At 43.1% G+C, this 18,398-nt stretch overlaps 1 protein-coding gene across 4 annotated transcripts in view; it reads right to left on the minus strand.

Moving 5' to 3' along the window:
- Nucleotides 1–4: 4 nt before the first annotated feature.
- Nucleotides 5–18,398, minus strand: part of rtn4a (reticulon 4a) — a 40,062-nt gene continuing 21,668 nt past the window's right edge. For 2 of the 4 annotated variants that reach the window (XM_061745691.1, XM_061745690.1), the window contains 6 exons: nt 5,191–5,398; nt 2,791–2,929; nt 1,804–1,873; nt 1,629–1,675; nt 1,480–1,538; nt 5–915 (listed from right to left, as the gene is read on the minus strand). In XM_061745691.1, coding sequence (XP_061601675.1) covers nt 873–915; nt 1,480–1,538; nt 1,629–1,675; nt 1,804–1,873; nt 2,791–2,929; nt 5,191–5,398 — 566 coding nt within the window. In that variant the 3' untranslated portion in view covers nt 5–872. Of the gene's footprint in view, nt 916–1,479; nt 1,539–1,628; nt 1,676–1,803; nt 1,874–2,790; nt 2,930–5,190; nt 5,399–12,791; nt 12,924–16,685; nt 16,840–18,398 lie in introns of those variants that run through there. The other 2 variants (XM_061745693.1, XM_061745692.1) reach the window with 2 other exon arrangements.

The raw sequence follows: 18,398 nt of genomic DNA on the forward strand, positions 1-18,398 counted from the left end.
GGGCTTGTCTTTGTCTAGAAGCTTTATTGATAACTGTTTACATCTCACAAAGCATTCCACAAACACTTGTCCCGGCCGGGAGCTTTAAGTCGTCACCACTGAAGTATGAAGAAGAAGTTGATCATTCACAATTAAACTTGCAGAACAAACAGATGCGTCGAGGTTTCCCGGAGTCGCCGCCAGTTTCTCCGCGAGCAGAAAATGCTGAAAAGGTTTTTCTCTTTTCCGATGAACGTAAACAATCCTCCGGGTTTTTCTAGCGGCGGCTGAAGTTACGACGATGAGCCAACATCGTTACTAGATGTTTCTAGCTACAGTTACTGAGAAGCAATGAAGGTTTTAGTTTAGTACCCGCCCCCCCGTTGACCCCGCCCCCTCCCTGTTGACCCCGCCCCTCCCCGGTGGCTCCTCCCCCAGGAGTCGTCCCTCACCGCTAACGAGGAAACGTAGCTTCGTGGACGAAGAAAAATTCACAAAAAATACTTTTACGAGCGGGAAAAGAGATGAAGAAGGAGACGTTAACGCCGCCGACGCTAACGCAGACGGGAAACGAGTTAAAATAACAAAATATAGACCACAGAAACCAGTTGGGGGAGGAGCTCCAGATCTCCCATGATGCAGTGGGAGGAGGGGGCGGGGCCTAATCCAGCTCTAGATGAAGTTTTCACGTCGCTCGCAGAAACAAAACATTCGAAACGAAGCCGAGCGTTGCCGCGGCGACGATTTTCTCAGGAAAAAAAAAAAAAAAGGAATTGTCAACTGGATAAAGTTTTTTTTATTAATCGACAAATACAATAATAAGACGCCCCCCCAGTCCCCCCTCTGTCCGTCCGTCCGTCTGTCAGGACTTCCTGAATCCTCCTCCGGCCTCTTCACTCCGCCTTGCGCTTCATGCCGGGAACCTTCGCTTGAATCCTGCAGGAGAGAGAGAGAGAGGGGGCGGAGTCAGGGGGCGGGGCCACGTGATGACATCACAGCCACAACAACAACAGCAGCAGCGTTTATATCACAGATAAATATTTCAAAATAAATCAAATATTTATTTTCTTATGTTTCTAACTTTTTCTTTAACTGTCATTTGTTGTTGTATGTTGATGATGCAGGACTGAGCTGCTGATGTTGCACAGGTCGTGAACTGAAATGACTGATTGTTGTACATTGTTTGTTGCAAACCTTCAATGAAACATCAATGGTGAAAAAATAAAATAAATAAAATACTCATATATAAATAAAAATAATAATAAAAAAATAAAATACTCATATATATAAAAATAATAATAAAAAAATAAAATACTCATATATATAAAAATAATAAAAAAATAAAATACTCATATATATATATATAAAAACAATAATAATATTTTTTTTTTTAAATAAAAAATTAAATACGCACACATATATATATATATATATATATATATATATATATATTAAAAATAAATAAATAAAAATAAATAAAAAACACGTCACAGAACTCACTTTCCAATCACGTCCTTGACCTGGTTGTTGACCATCCCCACGTAGTGGTCGATCTGGGTCTGGAACACACACACACACACACACAAAAGTTAGCGTCACTAACAGCAGCCCCTCCCCCCCAGACAGGTGCATTGTGGGACGGCGGTTACCTGGTGCTTCTCGTAGACGATGGGGCAGCTGAACACGGCGACCAGACCTGGAGGAAAACAAGACACGTCAGAATCATGCTAACGGAGCAGAAACATGCTAACGGAGCAGAAACATGCTAACGGAGCAGAACCAGCGCCGCAGGTCCGGTGCCCCAGTGCATGCTGGGAAACTCACCCAGGATGAGCAGCGTCAGGCCGTTGAACAAAGCTCCGATGTAGGTGAGGATCCACATCAGAACAGCAAACTGGAGAGAGACGACACAGTCAGCTGACGGTCGGGGGCGTGGAACAACGATGTAATAACAACTGATAGTGTAATAACAGCTCCTAATGTAATAACAGCTCATAATGTAATAACTCATAATGTAATAACAACTCCTAATGTAATAAAATCATGAGCACATAACAAAATAACGGCTTTGCGCATAATGTAATGTATTTCTGCAACACGTGGCGGCTCATTGGAAAACTCAGATGCTATAACTCCGCCCCCAATACGCGGCGGGCCACATTAACAGGAAGAGAAGCCTATTTGCTTAATGCAGGGATTATCAACCTGTCCCTCTGGTGGTCCGTGGTGGTATTGCAGGCGGTCCGTGAAATTGTAAATGAAAAACAATAATAATTTAAAAAATATATATTTATTCTTTAGACTCAATTTATTTTCCATTTACTATTCATTTTTGTGAATAATTTACCCATCCAAATTATGTCAATTGAGTGAGAGTGAACTTTGTAATATTATAAACCTCTTGGCTTCCTATTGTTCATTTTTCATTGACTGTTTTTTGTTTTGTTTTTTATAGCAAAAGGTGCACATTAAAATAAACACTGGTGCAAATAAATAGCCTCTATAGGCTATGTCACCATCACAATTTTATCACAATATGAGCTGTTATTACATTATGAGCGGCCCCTTTAAAGCTCATAATGTAAAAAGTTATTACATTATTACATTATGCACAAAGCCATTATTACATTATTCGCTCATGATTTTATTACATTATTGCTAAAGGCGTGGCCCGGTGATTGACAGCTCATCTTAGCCCCGCCCCCCCAGGAACCAGGAAGTACCTTGATAGAATCCACCAGGTCCTCCACCAGGAACAGTTTAGCCCCGCCCCCCAGCTTAGCCCCGCCCCCAGCAGGAACCAGGAAGTACCTTGATAGAATCCACCAGGTCCTCCACCAGGAACAGGCGTCTCATCTCACAGATGGTCTTGTTGAGTTTGGCCAGAACCAGGTCGCTGTACTTGTGGACCGTGTCCTCGGACAGAGCCACCTCCTGGTCCAGGTACTGCCTGTGGGGGACAGAAACACTCAGAAACACTCAGAACCAGACCAGAACCAGGACCAGACATAGACCAGAACTAGACCAGAACCAGGCCAGAACCAGACCAGTGGACCGTGTCCTCGGACAGAGCCACCTCCTGGTCCAGGTACTGCCTGTGGGGGACAGAATGAATAATTCTGAATTAAATAATTCAGAATTAAATCAATTCCTCTCCAGGTCTGGGGGTTGGGAAGGTTCTGATTGGATAGGGGGGGGACCGGAAGTTAAACTACCGGAAGAAAAACTAACTTAGCCGCTTCCGGCTCTCGGCGAAGGCGGACGCTTCTCTGCTCCTCTCCCTTATCAATCTGCCCTGCTACTGCTTTTGTCCTGTCTCATCTTCAGAGTCTTTTCTTTTCACTCCTCTGAAACTCTACAATCATGGAATTGATTAACTGGTCTCTCAGCACAATCGACCAAATTTTTGCGACGAGAAGTCAGGGGGTAAGGGAGCCCTCCTGCCCCGATGGGACATTTTTTGCTGGATACACAATGGATTCCTGGAAACATTGGAGGCCGTTGTGTTTGGCGATTCTGTCTGTCGAGGACATTGAAGACGCTTCATAATTGGATTTATGATAGCAGGATTTCTGCTAATTGGAGTGGGGGGATTCCTGGTCTACCGACAAACGCGTAAGGCATCAACAGCTGCTTTGGCCCTTTCTGAGCTGCCGGACGAGGCTGAGGGGATAAACTCTGGACCAACACTCAGACTTTAACGTTGGGGGAGCAAAACTGCAAGCTGGATGTGATTCTTGAACAGAATCGCAGGCTGGCGGTGTCTTTGAGCTCATTGGGAAGATGGATAAGACCTTGGAGAAGTTGGAAGCTCGGCTTGGCGGGAATTGATCATAAATTCGTCTGTTTGGCGTCGCCATTGATGAACCAGGGACTGAAGACAGACGGGAAATTACTGGAGTCTGTCTGTTTTTTCAATACAATTGTTGATTCTATAATCTGACCTTGACAGAGAAGCCTGGCAGGCAGCTCCAGTCACAATCTCCCTGGTGGAATGAAAACAAGATGCTCTGCCCCCACTAACCCTCCCCTCCCAGGAACATCTGTGGACCTGTATCAGAACTGCACCAGGCCGTCAATGGCTGAGAGCAGCTCTGGGCGAAGTTCACAGACTTACCGCTACACACACTTACTGATAACCACACCTCCCTCCTATCAGCCCCCCCAACACGGTCTCCAGGTTCGAGCGCCACGAAGCCGCGGCGATCACTCGGATGCACCGTGCCGGGATTGTTTGGAAAACCAGCCCAGCGCGGAATTTAAGCGTCATGGAGACAGACGGGCGAGGGAACGAGCAGAAAGAAAGACCGGAATTAATTTAAAGAGGAATGAGTGTAAACATGATCTGGAATTATTCTATTCAGATTTAAATCAGAATAAACCAGTCACTTACGTCAGAATTAAGTCTAATTCAGAATGGCCATTTTCATTTGGAATCAGGTGTTTACATGGTCATTTTTACTCATTTTAAATCTGATTTAATTTTAATTCTGAGTTAAAGAGGAATTACACATGTAAACGCACTCAATCAGACTCCTCAGAGTTTCTGGACGACCCGGTTCCTCAGAACCAGAACCAGAACCAGAGGAGCTGGATTTCAACTCCAACCTCAAACAGCTTTGAGCAGATTAGAGTCAGAAACGTTGTAAACTGTTAAAAGCTGCTCACTTTCTGATCTCAACTAATTAATCGGATGGAAACGGATCAGGAGGCCCAGTAAGACCAGTTCAGACCAGTTAAGACCCCTGAAGGTCCGTTCAGGTCCGTTAAGACCCGTTAAGGAGGACTGAACCAAAGCTGCCTCTCTGAAACCACCAAGAGACGACGCAGCAGCTGCAGTCTGCAGGTCTGATCAGAACCAGGAACCAGAATAAATAGGGAAACAGGAACCAGGATTAGGGATGGAAATCGAGAACCGGTTCTTGTTGAGAACCAGTTCCCAGTGTTTCACTTCCTTGGAGTCGTTTGCCTTTTTTGCAAACGATTCCCTTATCGATTCCAGTGGAAACACGGGGACAAAGCGGCAGAAACGCTCGAAAGTTTGGTAACATTTTACCAAAAAGGACGACAACAGGGCGACTTGCAATACGGACATTTCAACAAAGGGAGGAAACTGTTAGGCGCACGGAGTTGGGAGCACGGAGTCGGCCGGCGTGTGGCCAGAGGGGGGTGTGGTCTCACCTGTAGGGGTTTAGGGGTGTGGTCTCGTACCTGAACGGGTGTCCTTCATCGGACTTCTGCACGGCCTGCAGGATTCCCTTGTAGATCCTGAAGCAGATGGTGACGGACAGCAGAGCCAGACCCACGTAGGAGCAGACGCTCACGATGCTGCAGAGCGTCAGGGACAGCAGCAGCAGCAGCGCCGCGCCGAACACCACGCCGGTCGTCTTCACGTCCCGCCAGTACAGCAGCTCCACCACTGGGGGGAGAAAGGGTCACATGGGTCAGACGGGGCGAGACGTTCAGGGACGTCCCAGGGACCAGTTACTGCATCAAAACCCGCTGAGGAGGCGCTGTCGCCACGGAGACGGTAAAACAACACATTTGAGAAGCATCCCAAACACGCAGGACCAGACCTGAGGACCTGAGGTCTGCTGGTTCCACGTCCAGGAAACCCGACCCAGAGTCCTCAACCCGGATCAGAACCTCGGAGAATCTGAACCATCTGATCAGAGTTCTCTAAATAATCATTCAAAGCCGATCTGATGACGTTTACAACAACAAACTGCCGCCCGGGCGTGAGACTCAGGTCTCCCGAGGGGGCGTGGCCGCCGCTATAGGGGGCGTGGTCACATCTAAAGGGGGCGTGACCTCCTCTTAAATTTAGCCTTTCTATGCAGCCCCTCAGTGGCTTTAAGTTTTAGGCTTACACCGTGTCCACACTGCATGCGACGCGAGCGAGCGTCAGCGTCAAAAACAATTCCATTGCTTTATTTTTTATTTTTTGTCTACACTGGTTGCGAGCGACGCGGCGTCGTTTTGAGCTGGACTTTTGTCGCACGCCCTGATTCTATTTTCTTCCCGTCGCTCGCTTTGAAAGCCGGTTGAAAGTTGAAAAAAAAAGTGAAAGCGCTGTAGGAAACAGTGATTTCAATACAAGAACCTCAATAAAGTGGCAGCTGCTAGAGGGAGATCGCCAGGCTGGAAGGTTCTGATAAAATAATAAGATATAATAAGAATCTTATCTTAATCTTATTAGGGCTTAATTTGTGCCGGATCCAACAAGATCTGGTACCTATTTGATCATTTCTCGTGTCCTCTGCTTTTTCCCACATCCCAGTAATGATCTGACATGTTTGCTGCTTTAACACCACGAACACGCCGGTCACTCACGCTGTTCGCTGTTTGATTGCGTCACCACACTCCGTTATTTTGTTCGTTTTTTTTCCCCACTTTGGTCGGACGGTAGACCTGCTTATATTTTCTTCCTGCCGCCTGCGTTAAAAGTCGGTTGAAAGCGCTGCAGGAAACAGTCATGATGAGGAACGGCTGATCCAGTTAGTTGAAATGAGAAGTTATCTCTATGATTCCTCCTCATTTCACTACAAAAACCTCAATAAAGTGGCAGCTGCTGGAGGGAGATGGACAGAGAGCTGCAAAGGGAGCACACGGGCGGTTGGTGGGGCGAATAAAAGGCGAGTCTCGGGCGGGTGAATAAAGGGAGATTTATGGTTCCGCGTAAAATCTACGGCGTAGGGTACGCGGCGACGCGTACCCTACGCCATAAGGTCTGCGTTAGTGTAACGCGGAACCATAAATCAGCATTTTAAAAGGCGAGTCTCCGCTGTCAATCAAAACAACGTGGTAGAACGTGGGGCCGATAACGCGTTCAGTGTGGACAGAGCGCGTCCGATGCCACGCAGTGCGGCGCGACAGTCGGACGCTCGCATGCAGTTAGGACAGGCTGTTAGCCGCTACAATACTGTCATTTAGAAGACGCTTTTATCCAAAGAGACTTAAATCTGAGATACACACCGTGGAGCAGTTAGGGTTAATGCCTTGCTGAGGGGCCCAAGCTGGTTCATCTAGGTTACCATTCTTGGCTTGAACCTCTGTATATACTAGACTACCAACCCCCGTATGTTACAGAAGAATTTCAACATAACGAAGCTGATAAGACATTTGAAAGTTTCTCACATGTTTTTCACAACTCATTTTGAGTTTTCAAAGTTGCCGCTGAGGCAGAAACAACAGCAGCAACGCCGCTAACGCCGCTGTAACAGAGACCTATAACCAACAGCAGCAACAGTAAGAAACATAAAGAACTACATCGTCAGGTGATGGATTCATGCGTCTTGATCATCATTTCTGTTGTAGCAGACGTCGGGTTTAAACACGCCGTTAGCTGCTTGGACCCCGGTACATTCTGCAGAGTCGTAAATATTTCACTGATGAATGTCCACCGGAGTTAGACATTTGGAGTTCTAGTGTGAAGAGTTTTGCTTCACCCACAACAGTTTCCTCACATGCAGCGGATGCTAAAGCTTTGACAATAATAATTCATAATTGGTTTTTAATTTTAAGATTGATTCCTTTTTCCACAGGAAAACTAAGGTTTATAGTCGTCTCTAGAGTGAAATATTGCACATCAGCCTGCAATAAAACAATTCCTGATACTTTCCCATCTCCTCATTTTATACCTAATAATACGATGTCAGTGTTGAACATGAAAATGTATGGATTTCACGTTGTGATCGGCCCTCAAAATTCTGATCGATGCATCTCTATTTTTGGGGGATTAATAAAGTATTTTTGGACTGAATTGTTGTAAATGTGCCTAAAATAAAATAATTAAATTAAATCGGGACCCTGAAAATACACAAGAAAACAAAACTGACTTTACACTCGTTTAGAAATTAGAGAAACATAATTCTTGTAAGTTGTGTGAAATAAGAACTGAATACAGGCATTGTGGCGTAGAATTGTCAAATTGGTTTAATTCACCGTACGAATTGTTATAGATTACTTTTGTAATCCTGTATTTGACCCGGTTTTTGTACGTTTTGACCGTATAGAAACGTAATTCTTGCCATTTTAAGAATGAGATGAACCTGCTGGATCTACTGCCCTTACTGACTAACAACTGCTGCTTTTATTATTTTACCTCTTTTCTTATCATTTTATTTGTTATTTATTTTGTTAGGTTTAATTGTGTCTTGCCACTTTTAATGTTGATGTAAAGCACTTTGAATGACCTTGTGTTGAATTGTGCTATATAAATAAACTTGCCTTGCCTTTAGGAACTCAAAAATGTAGAAAGTTTTCATTAATTAATTTTTTTAATGAAATAGTGACTTTATAACCTGTAAGTTCTGGGTTCTTAAATGTTCTGGTTCAGGAGACGAGAACTAAAGACCCGTTTCATGGGGGTCTCCTGACGGACAGCTGATCCGAGCTCTACTGAGCATGCTCAGATTTCACCAGATTCCAGGCAGGTCAAAGAGACAATATTAGACCAGCACATGTCAATCAAGGTGAGCTTAGCCCCGCCCACAGGTCCAGGTCCAGGGACCTGAAATATCTCACTCTGAATGTAGTGGGAAATAATATATTTGTTTCACCTTTAGTTGAATTTACTACAAATGAAGTTTTGCAATATATTCACATTTTCCGACCTTCACCTGTAGATTATGACATCAATAAATAAGAGCATAATAAATGTCCGTATTGAGTCAATACTGAACGCAACTTTTAATTCCCAATTACATAACAATTCAGTATTTCAAGGGACGGGTGGAATATGGTAACCCGTTTAAATATTTAACAGCTAGACTGGATATGTGTTGCAGATATCTGCAATCCAATTCTTCTTAGTCAAAAAGAGCATTTCAGAAATCTACAATTTAATTCTGACTATAGTCATGTTTCCAGTTCAAGATATATTTAATTCCCTTCAATTCAACATATCTACATCGTCCTTTTTAGATACGTTAAATTAAGTTTTGACTAGTCAGAACCAAGTTGTAGATATCTTGAACTGGAATTACGGAAGTCATAATTTAATTGTAGATATCTGTAATCCAGTTATAGATTAGCTCTGCATTACAGCGTGGAAAAAATGCACAATCAATTGTCATGGATGAGTCAGTGAGAGACTTGTTGTAGCATTATTAGATTTTTGAAAAACATTTCTATGTCACGTAAACTACTAGTCTCTTCTCAGCTCAGTCACTAGACGAGCCTGGAGATTCATGTTTTCACCTTTAAACCTAAAACTGATGCTTCAGAAACACTGATGTGCAGATCAATAATCACAAACTGGAACTTCCACAACATTTAGTTTTCATTTCCAATACAGTTGATTTTAATAAAATACTCAGAAGAGCTGTAAAGCAGAAAGAGGTTGTTGTAGAATGTGACTAATGTTTTTGTCAGTGAATTGTAATCTGTTAGGAGTTATGAATGTTTGATTTTCTTTATACTTTTTTGGTTTAATCAAATTAGTGCACTGAGTGAGGTTATTATTACTAGTGATGCACCGAAATGAAAATTTGTGGCCGAAACCGAAGCCGAAAATAATAATAAACACTTGGCCGAATACCGAACATGGTTCTTCGCAGTTTTTCATTTATTTAGCCAATTTTTTCACCATTGCATAAATCAAATACATTTGATTTAGGCTTTTAAAAGAAAAATATCTTTTACAAAATTACAAGCTAGAAAACATTTGTTGAACATAAAAAACTGAACATTTTTTAATTTCCAGCATTTCTTAAATATTCCAGCAGACATTATACCAGCAAAGAACAATAACTTAAAATAAATAAATTAGCAAAATAAATTTTTTGGCCATCTTTGAGCTTACGTTAGGCTTAACTGACTGAACATTGTAACATAGGCCTTAAAACAATAAAAATGCATTAAAGCGCTCAGGGTTTTTTATCATTTCAAATGATAAATCAAACTTGTAGCTGAAAGACTTTGCAGATGTTTCCCCTCTAGATATTTGAGCAGAACATTCATGTCAAACAGCCATTCTTGTTTTATTCTTTGCCACTCTAAAATACTTCCACACTGCTGACATGTTTGCACCACTTCACTCCACGCTCTTCCTGTTTGATTTCCTCATCTAAACCTGTAATAGATTGATTTATGTTGTTTTGGTTCCACCTGCTGGTGAATGTTGGTAAAATTCTTATGTGGTTACTTTTTGGTTGGCCAACGATTTATGTTTGTGTTGCAACAGTTACGGAGCGGCCAGTCTATTTATATTACAACGCCGTTATTAATTGTTCGTTTTTTCCCACTTATTCCACCGAACACCGAAAGTGTTTTTTTGCCATTTTCGGCCGAACAATTTCGGTTACCGAACAATCGGTGCATCACTAATTATCACTGTATTGATTGAATTTTCCGACCTTCACCTGTAGATTATGACATCAATAAATACTTGGTTCAATACGGAACGCAACTTTTAATTCCCAATTAGGTAACAATTCCGTATTTCAAGGGACGGGTGGCGAGTCGACGCTAGTATACAAGTATACATTTTAATATTTAATTACTAAGTTTGACTATCCGGAATTAACGTTGCAGATATCTACAACTGCATTTTGACTAGTCTGAATTACATTGTGACTAGGCAGAATGGAAGTTAAAGATATCTCCAATTTGAGATATCTCTAATTAAAATTCATTACAAGATATCTATAACTTGATTACAGATATCTACAATTAAATTATGACTATCCGTAATTCCAGTTTGAGATATCTACAACGTCATTTTAACTAGTCGTAATTCCAGTTTTTTTTATTTTACAACTTGGTTCTGACTAGTCAAAACTTAATTTAAGATATCTAGAAAGGACGATGTAGATATCTTGAATTGAGGGGAATTAAAGATATCTTGAAGTGGAATTATGACTAGTCAGAATTAAACTGTAGATATCTGAAACAGGAATTACAGCTAGTCGTAATTCAGTTGCAGATATCCGTAATTCACATTACAGATATCTGCAACTGAATAGTAGATATCTGTAATTAGAAACCTCCAGAATGATGTTGTAGATATCTGAAATAACAATTGTGGACAGGAAGAATGTAACTGTAGATATCTGAAATGCTCTTTTTGACTAGGAATTGGGGATATCTGCAACACATATCCAGTCTAGCTGTTGAATATTAAAACGGCTTGTCATACGATTCAGACTAGTCACAATGCAGTTGTAAATATCTGTAATGTTAATTCTGGATAGTCAAACTTAGCCTTTAATGTTAAAACGGCCATAGAAAAGAGCTTTAAGGATAATTAATAGGTCTGACTAATATGAACCAACAAATAATCTCTTTATTAAATATAATACTCTAATACTCTTCCATGATATAGCAGAGCAGAAAACTGTTTTATTTGCCTTTAAAGTCCAGCGGAAACTGCTTCCAAACTGCATTCAGGATTTGTTCCAGATAAAAGAAACTATGACCTGAGGGGAAACTCATGTTTGAGACGACGACAGCAAGAACTAATATTAAAAAGAGATGTGCATCAATTAAGGCAAGAGAAATATGGAATAGTTGTGACAACGACATAAAAATGTGCAGTTCTATCTACAAGTTCAAGAAAATGTTCATTCATTCATATATTATGACATCAATAAATAAGAGTATAATATACAGGACTGCTTCAGAAAATTAGAATATTGTGATTTTCTGTAATTCAATTACAAAAAGAAAAATGTCATCCATTCTGGATTCATTACAAATCAACTGAAATATTGCAAGCCTTTTATTATTTTAATATTGCTGATCATGGCTTACAGCTTAAGAAAACTCAAATATCCTATCTTAAAAAATTAGAATATTCTGGGAATCTTAATCTTAAACTGTAAGCCATAATCAGCAATATTAAAATAATAAAAGGCTTGCAATATTTCAGTTGATTTGTAATGAATCCAGAATGGATGACATTTTTGTTTTTTTTAATTGCATTACAGAAAATAAAGAACTTTATCACAATATTCTAATTTTCTGAGACAGGCCTGGACATCAATTAAGGCAAGAGAAATATGGAATAGTTGTGACAACGACCTAAAAATGTGAAGTTCTATCTACAAGTTCAAGAAAATGTTAATTCATTCATTTATTATGACATCAATAAATAAGAGCATAATATGTGTCCGTATTGGTTCAATACGGGACTTTTAATTCCCAATTACAGGACTGTCGCAGAAAATTAGAATATTGTGATAAAAGTTTAAGATTAAGATTCCCAGAATATTCAAATTTTTTGAGATAGGATATTTGAGTTTTCTTAAGCTGTAAGCCATAATCAGCAATATTAAAATAATAAAAGGCTTGTAATATTTCAGTCGATTTGTAATGAATCCAGAATGTATGACATTTTTGTTTTTTTTAAATTGCATTAGAGAAAATAAAGAACTTTATCACAATATTCTAATTTTCTGAGACAGTCCTGTATTATGACATCAATAAATAAGAGCATAATAAATATACGTATTGGTTTTAATTCCAAATTACGTAACAATTCCTTATTTAAGGGACGGGAGGAGACCCTGGTGGGGACCACCGCGCATGCGCAGAGGGGGTCCTGGTCCAAAAGCGGAGCGTGGCTACTTATGGTAGCATGTTGGGCTAGCGGCTAAAAATACCGTCACGTGGTCACGTGGTCCCGCCTCCCTAATCCCCCCCCGGTCCCGTCCAGCATGACCTCCGCTCCGGACCCGTCCTGCCCCCGGACCCGCCGGCAGGTCCCGGGTCTGGTCCCGCTAACCCCCCCGGTAACCGCCCCCCCCGAACCCGGACCGGAATCCCCGCTCCCGCGGAGATTAAAGAGCAGAAACTGAGCAGAAACTGACCGCGCTCGGCGTCCATCTTGCAGCTCCGCTGAGCAGCCTGCAGCTGACCGGGACGGCGCATGCGCGGTGACGTCAACGCCTCTGCTCCAGGCGCTGACGTCATCACACCCCCCGAACGAACGAGACCCGCCCACGTGACTCAGCAGGAATGTCGGAGGAAATAAACAAGATAAACCGATAACGATGATTAATAACTAGGACTGCCACGTTCCTGGATTCCTGGAATAAATTATTGAATAATATAATAATGTATTGAATAATCTATTTATCTGTTTATGTCCAGAAGGACATAAAAAGATAAAGAGACAACTTGTAAAAAGGTTCGTTAGGAACATTGATTGATGATTCATAACTTGGATTATGACACGTTCCTGGATTTAGGAGATGGAATAAAATATGTATTAATAATATGTATTAAAAATTGTTTTATTTATTTATTCACTTATTTACAAATACATTCATAATGTATTGAATAATCTATTTATCTTAAAATATTTTTGAAAATATTTGTAATTTTTTTTGTAAATATCAATTTTTGTGGTGTTTACTAATGTTTTTCTCTCTTGTACATACTCTTTCTACTTTTTATATTGCTCTTTTTATTATTTAACTATTTATTGGTCATTTCTATTTTACATTTTTTGTATAAAGCGTGTGTGTTTTTTGGCTGCTGCGGGACTGAATTTCTCCTCTGGGAGATAAATAAAGTCTTCTATTCTATTCTATTCTTAACATATGTAATAATAATATTTATTAAAAAAAATGTCATTTAAAAAAAACATTTATCATTTTTCCTTATTTATTTATTCATGAATAAATGAATAATTTATTGAATAATCTCTTTATCTGTTTATGTCCAGAAGGACATAAACAGATAAAGAGACAACTTGTAAGAAAATACCGGAAGGTTAAGTATGTTAGGAACATTAATAATTAGGATTAAACCTTGTTCCTGGATTTAGGAGATGGAATAAAATATGCATTAATAATATTTATTTAAAAAAAACTTTTTTTTTTTAAATAACATTTTTTTTTGTCCTTATTTAATTTTATTTATTTATTTGTATTCATTTTTTTGCTGCTGTCTCTCTCCTAAAATACCCACCGACTACCTGTTTTGTATTATTTTGTGTTTTGATATTATTATTATAAAAAAATATATTTTATTTATTTTTATTTTATGAAATCACTGAGCAACTTCCTGCAGAGCAACGGAGGCGGATTCATATGGTACCAGGACCACGGATGATAGGCCTGTGTTGAAAAAAATTAATTTTCTGATTCTAAATCGATTCTCATTTAAATTCCTAAAAATCGATTCGTACGTCTAAAGATGTTTGGTATTTTTTGGTTTATGCCCAAAAAAGGAATGTTTTGTTGGACACAATAATTATTCTGATTCTGAAAGGGAGCCGGGTCACGGAGGACGTGGTGAACACGGCGCCTCCACGCCAGATAAAAGTCATTAATTCAAATCCAAACTGCTGAAATAAAAAGATAAACGTCTGCTCCAGCTCGTTGCCCATATAAGGAGCTACAGGCTAGCCCAGGTGCATGCTGGGAGATCAGCAGAATCCAGGGAAGCTTCAACGCCAGAAACTTCTTTCTTTTATTTCAAGAGATATTTTTTTTTATTCATGAGTTAATTTGTATGACATTACGTAAATTATGTGACCTTTTTACTCCGCTGAAGGGTAGAAATTTTAAAGTAAGTCTAGGTAAAACTTTAAATATTGTATTAGAAGTGTGTAATGGCAAAGTGTGATCTGCTTCCTGGTTGGACGATTTTTTTTTTTTTTCGGTAGGAAGTGGCACATTTTATAATAATTGTTTATCAATAAATTAACCTTTTTTAAAAATTTTATTTATTTTATTATTTACTTTATTAATTAAAATACTTGAAAGTCAAACAATTTAAAACCAATTCAGGGTTGTTGAAAAATTTAAAGTGACAGCTTTTTTTACATTGAAAATTCAGAAAAGAGAGAAGCTACATAGTATATATGACTATTGATCAAGTTCGGTTATGTCCCTTGTAAAGTGTTTAACGTTATCATGATCAGAAGTTGGGGGATTAACAGTTGTTACATGTAGGTTTTGCTTATAGGACCATCTACACTGGAGAAATAAAGACCTAATAACCGAATCTGCTACAAACATTGCGATCAAGTCTGAAAAAATATACCTTTTATTTAGAAGCTTCAACGCCAGAAACAAAGATGTGGTTTCACCGCCAACAACGAGATTCACACCCGGGTTTATGAGTGGACCGTGTTCCTGTTCCTGTCCCCACCTGGCCCCCACAGACCACCTGTGGTCCCCACCTGGTCCCCACCTGGTCCCCACCTGTGGTCCCACCTGTGGGGACCACCTGTGGGGGCCACAGGTGGTCTGGAGGAACCAGACGGAGGAACCAGACGGAGGAACCAGCAGTGAGATGGTTCCTCTGACTAGGAACCTTCTACCCCCCTGGGGAGAAGGTTCCCGGCGTGTCCAACAGGGCCGAGGCCCCGGGAACCGTCTTGGGAACCGTCTTGGGAACCGGCTTGGGAACGCCTCAGTGTTCCCTGCAGGAGCTGAAGCCCCGCCCCCTGCACCCCCGACTCCGCCCACAACGCCACCGTGTGAGATAGATGATGCAACAGGACGGACGACCTTTCACCCCGACGTCTGAGCTGGAGCTGCCCGGGCCGCTGCGTTGCCATGGCAACCGGCTACCTGCACCCATCAATCAAGAGGGTTGAGCAGCAGCTTCCTGAAGGTCACGGAGGCAGATACACACACACACACACACGCTCACATAGTCACACACACACAACCGCACGCATGCACGCACGCACGCTAGACTCTGTATTTTACTGCTGTGTCATCATTTCTTGACTGTGTGTGAGTCTTTTACATCAACCTGGGACTAAAGATGCTAATTAGCCACTGGCTATAACTAGCATATTTACATGAAAATGTTATTAATATGTTCTTTTCCTTTAAAAATAAAATAGAAACACACACACACACACACACACACACACACACACACACACACACACACACACACACACACACACACACACACACACACACACACACACACACACACACACACACACACACACACACACACACACACACCCTCCAGGCGTCTGATGACTCAACAGTGTGACTATCAGCTGACGGCGGCGTGGAGGCGATGGCTCTGATTGCTGATCAATAGCTGTGATTGCTGCAGAGACGCCTCTACGGGACTGCAGCAGCAGCAGCTGCAGCAGCAGCCGGTCCGGACCAGCGGTACCGGTACTGGCACCGAGCCCCGCTGAGTCAGCAGGTAATCAATCAATCAGTCAGCAGAAAATCTTCGTATTGATCCTGCACACGGACTAATGTGGACCCATGTGGAACCAGACCCCCCAGAAAGATCAGCTGCTGCAGCTCTCACACACATGTCATCACCCCCCCCCCCACCCCTATCCCCCCCCCCACACACACACACACACACACACACACACACACACACACGTCACCCCCCCCTCCCCCCCTCGACCCGTCAGCCAATCACAGCACTGCCAGATGGTGATGTCATCCCTCCAGTCCACCTTTGGTCTCACCAGCACACCGGTCTAAAGGTCCTTATAGCTGCAGAACCACACCTGGTTCTGGACCTGGACCTGGGCCAGAACCAGAACCAGGACCAGGACCTGATCCAGAACCCCCCCCCCCTGTAACCTCCCTCTAACAGGGGGGTTACAGGGGGGGGAATAACTACCCGGCTCTAGTTGCAGCTACACACTCCGATCCTCAGACACTCATTAACTCTAAAGCAGAACCAGAACGGGACCAGACCCGGTACCAGGGGGGGTCCCGGGTCCAGTTCTGGTTCTGGGGGGGGTATTGTCCTACCCTGGGCCCTCCAGGCCTGGGGGGGCTCCTTCCTCTCCGCCGAGTCGTTGTCCATGACGGTTCAGCAGGAGAAGCTCATCCAGCAGTCGGAGGGAGAGAGAGTCTGCAGGAGGACGAGCGAGGGGGGAGCCGGGGGGCGGGGCTTAGAGAGGGGGAGGAGCTAATGAAGGGGAGGAGCTACGAGGGGGGGCAGGATTCCTCTGGGAGGGGGGGGGTTAGGGAATGACGAGTCAGCTGATCGTCTGCTGCTGCTCTGATGCAGCGCCTTTAACTTGGCTCTCCAGGCTCCGCCCCCTTTCCTCACCCCCCCCCAGGGTTTTCTCACCTCTTTCCCCTTCACCCCCCCCCCCCCCCTCTTCTCCCCCTCCTGCTGACGAGGCAGATGACACCAACGCTTCAGATCCTTCTGGAGACACGACCCGCCCCCTGAGACCCAGGACCAATCAGGGGGTCCGGAACCAGGACCAGGACCAGAACCAGGACCAGGAGCCATCCAGAACCAGCACTGGCCTGGACCTGTCCAGAAACACAAACCAGGACCGGCCCGGAACCAGGACCGGGACCAGGACCGGCCCACTTCAACCCCAGGACCCCCGACGGCGAGGAGTTCCCCCTCCCAGACCCAGGACTGGCCCGACCCGAACCTACTTCCACCCCAGGACCGACGAGGAGTTCCCCCGCCAGCCCAGACCCGCCCGGAGCCGGGACTTTCTCATAGCTATCGTTTCTGTCCATCGTTCCTGTAGTTTCTTGTGTTGGCCCCCTTTTCTTTTTTGTGCGTGTTTGCAGGCCAGAGCTTCAGGAGCTTCAGGAGCTGCTGCTGGCCTGCAGTCCCGGCCCCCACCCTAGTCTGGCCTCCTGCAGGAGGGTCCCCCTTATGATCCAGGACCTGGTCCTGGTCCAGGTTTTTACCTGCCATTGTTTATGTAATAATTGCTCGGGGGTTTATGTTCATGTTCTGGTTCTGGAAACATCCTGGAGACAGGAACCAGACTGGACCAGGACCAGGAACCAGGACCGTGAGCCTGGTCCTAGTCCCGGTTCTGGGAGTGTCCTGCTCCTTGGTGTCAGTGACTCTTCACCTCCATCTGAGACAGAAACCTTCGCCCTGCTCTGATTACCCATAATCCCCTGGGGGCGGGCCCAGAATAAAACAGCTGTTTATCTCCTCCTAAAGATAAACTCTGGTTCTGGTTCTGGTTCTGGACACCAGGGGGCGCTGCTGCTCTTCCATTTTACATTCTATAAACTATAACCCATCTATAGCCTACATCATTTATAACCTATCTATAACCTATTACCCATCTATAACCTATAACTAATCTATAATGGATCAATAATCCATAACCGATCGAGGCTCCAGCTGCTGTAACTGAAGATCTGCTGAGTTTCTGGTCTGAGAACCTTTTAGTGGATCTGCAGTGTCGCAGTGCAGGAGGACACACACACACACACACACACACACACACACACACACACACACACACACACACACACACACACACACACACACACACACACACACACACACACACACACACACACACACACACACACACACACACACACACACACACACACACACACACACACACACACACACACACACGTCTGCAGCTCAAACACAAATCCTGGAATCACTCGCTACACCAACGACGCTGGAGGTTATTCATGACTCAGCAGTTCTGCAGGTTCTGCAGGACTCTGAAACGG

Source organism: Cololabis saira, chromosome 17 (genome assembly GCF_033807715.1).
Source record: "Cololabis saira isolate AMF1-May2022 chromosome 17, fColSai1.1, whole genome shotgun sequence".
In the NCBI taxonomy this organism is placed as follows: domain Eukaryota; kingdom Metazoa; phylum Chordata; class Actinopteri; order Beloniformes; family Belonidae; genus Cololabis; species Cololabis saira.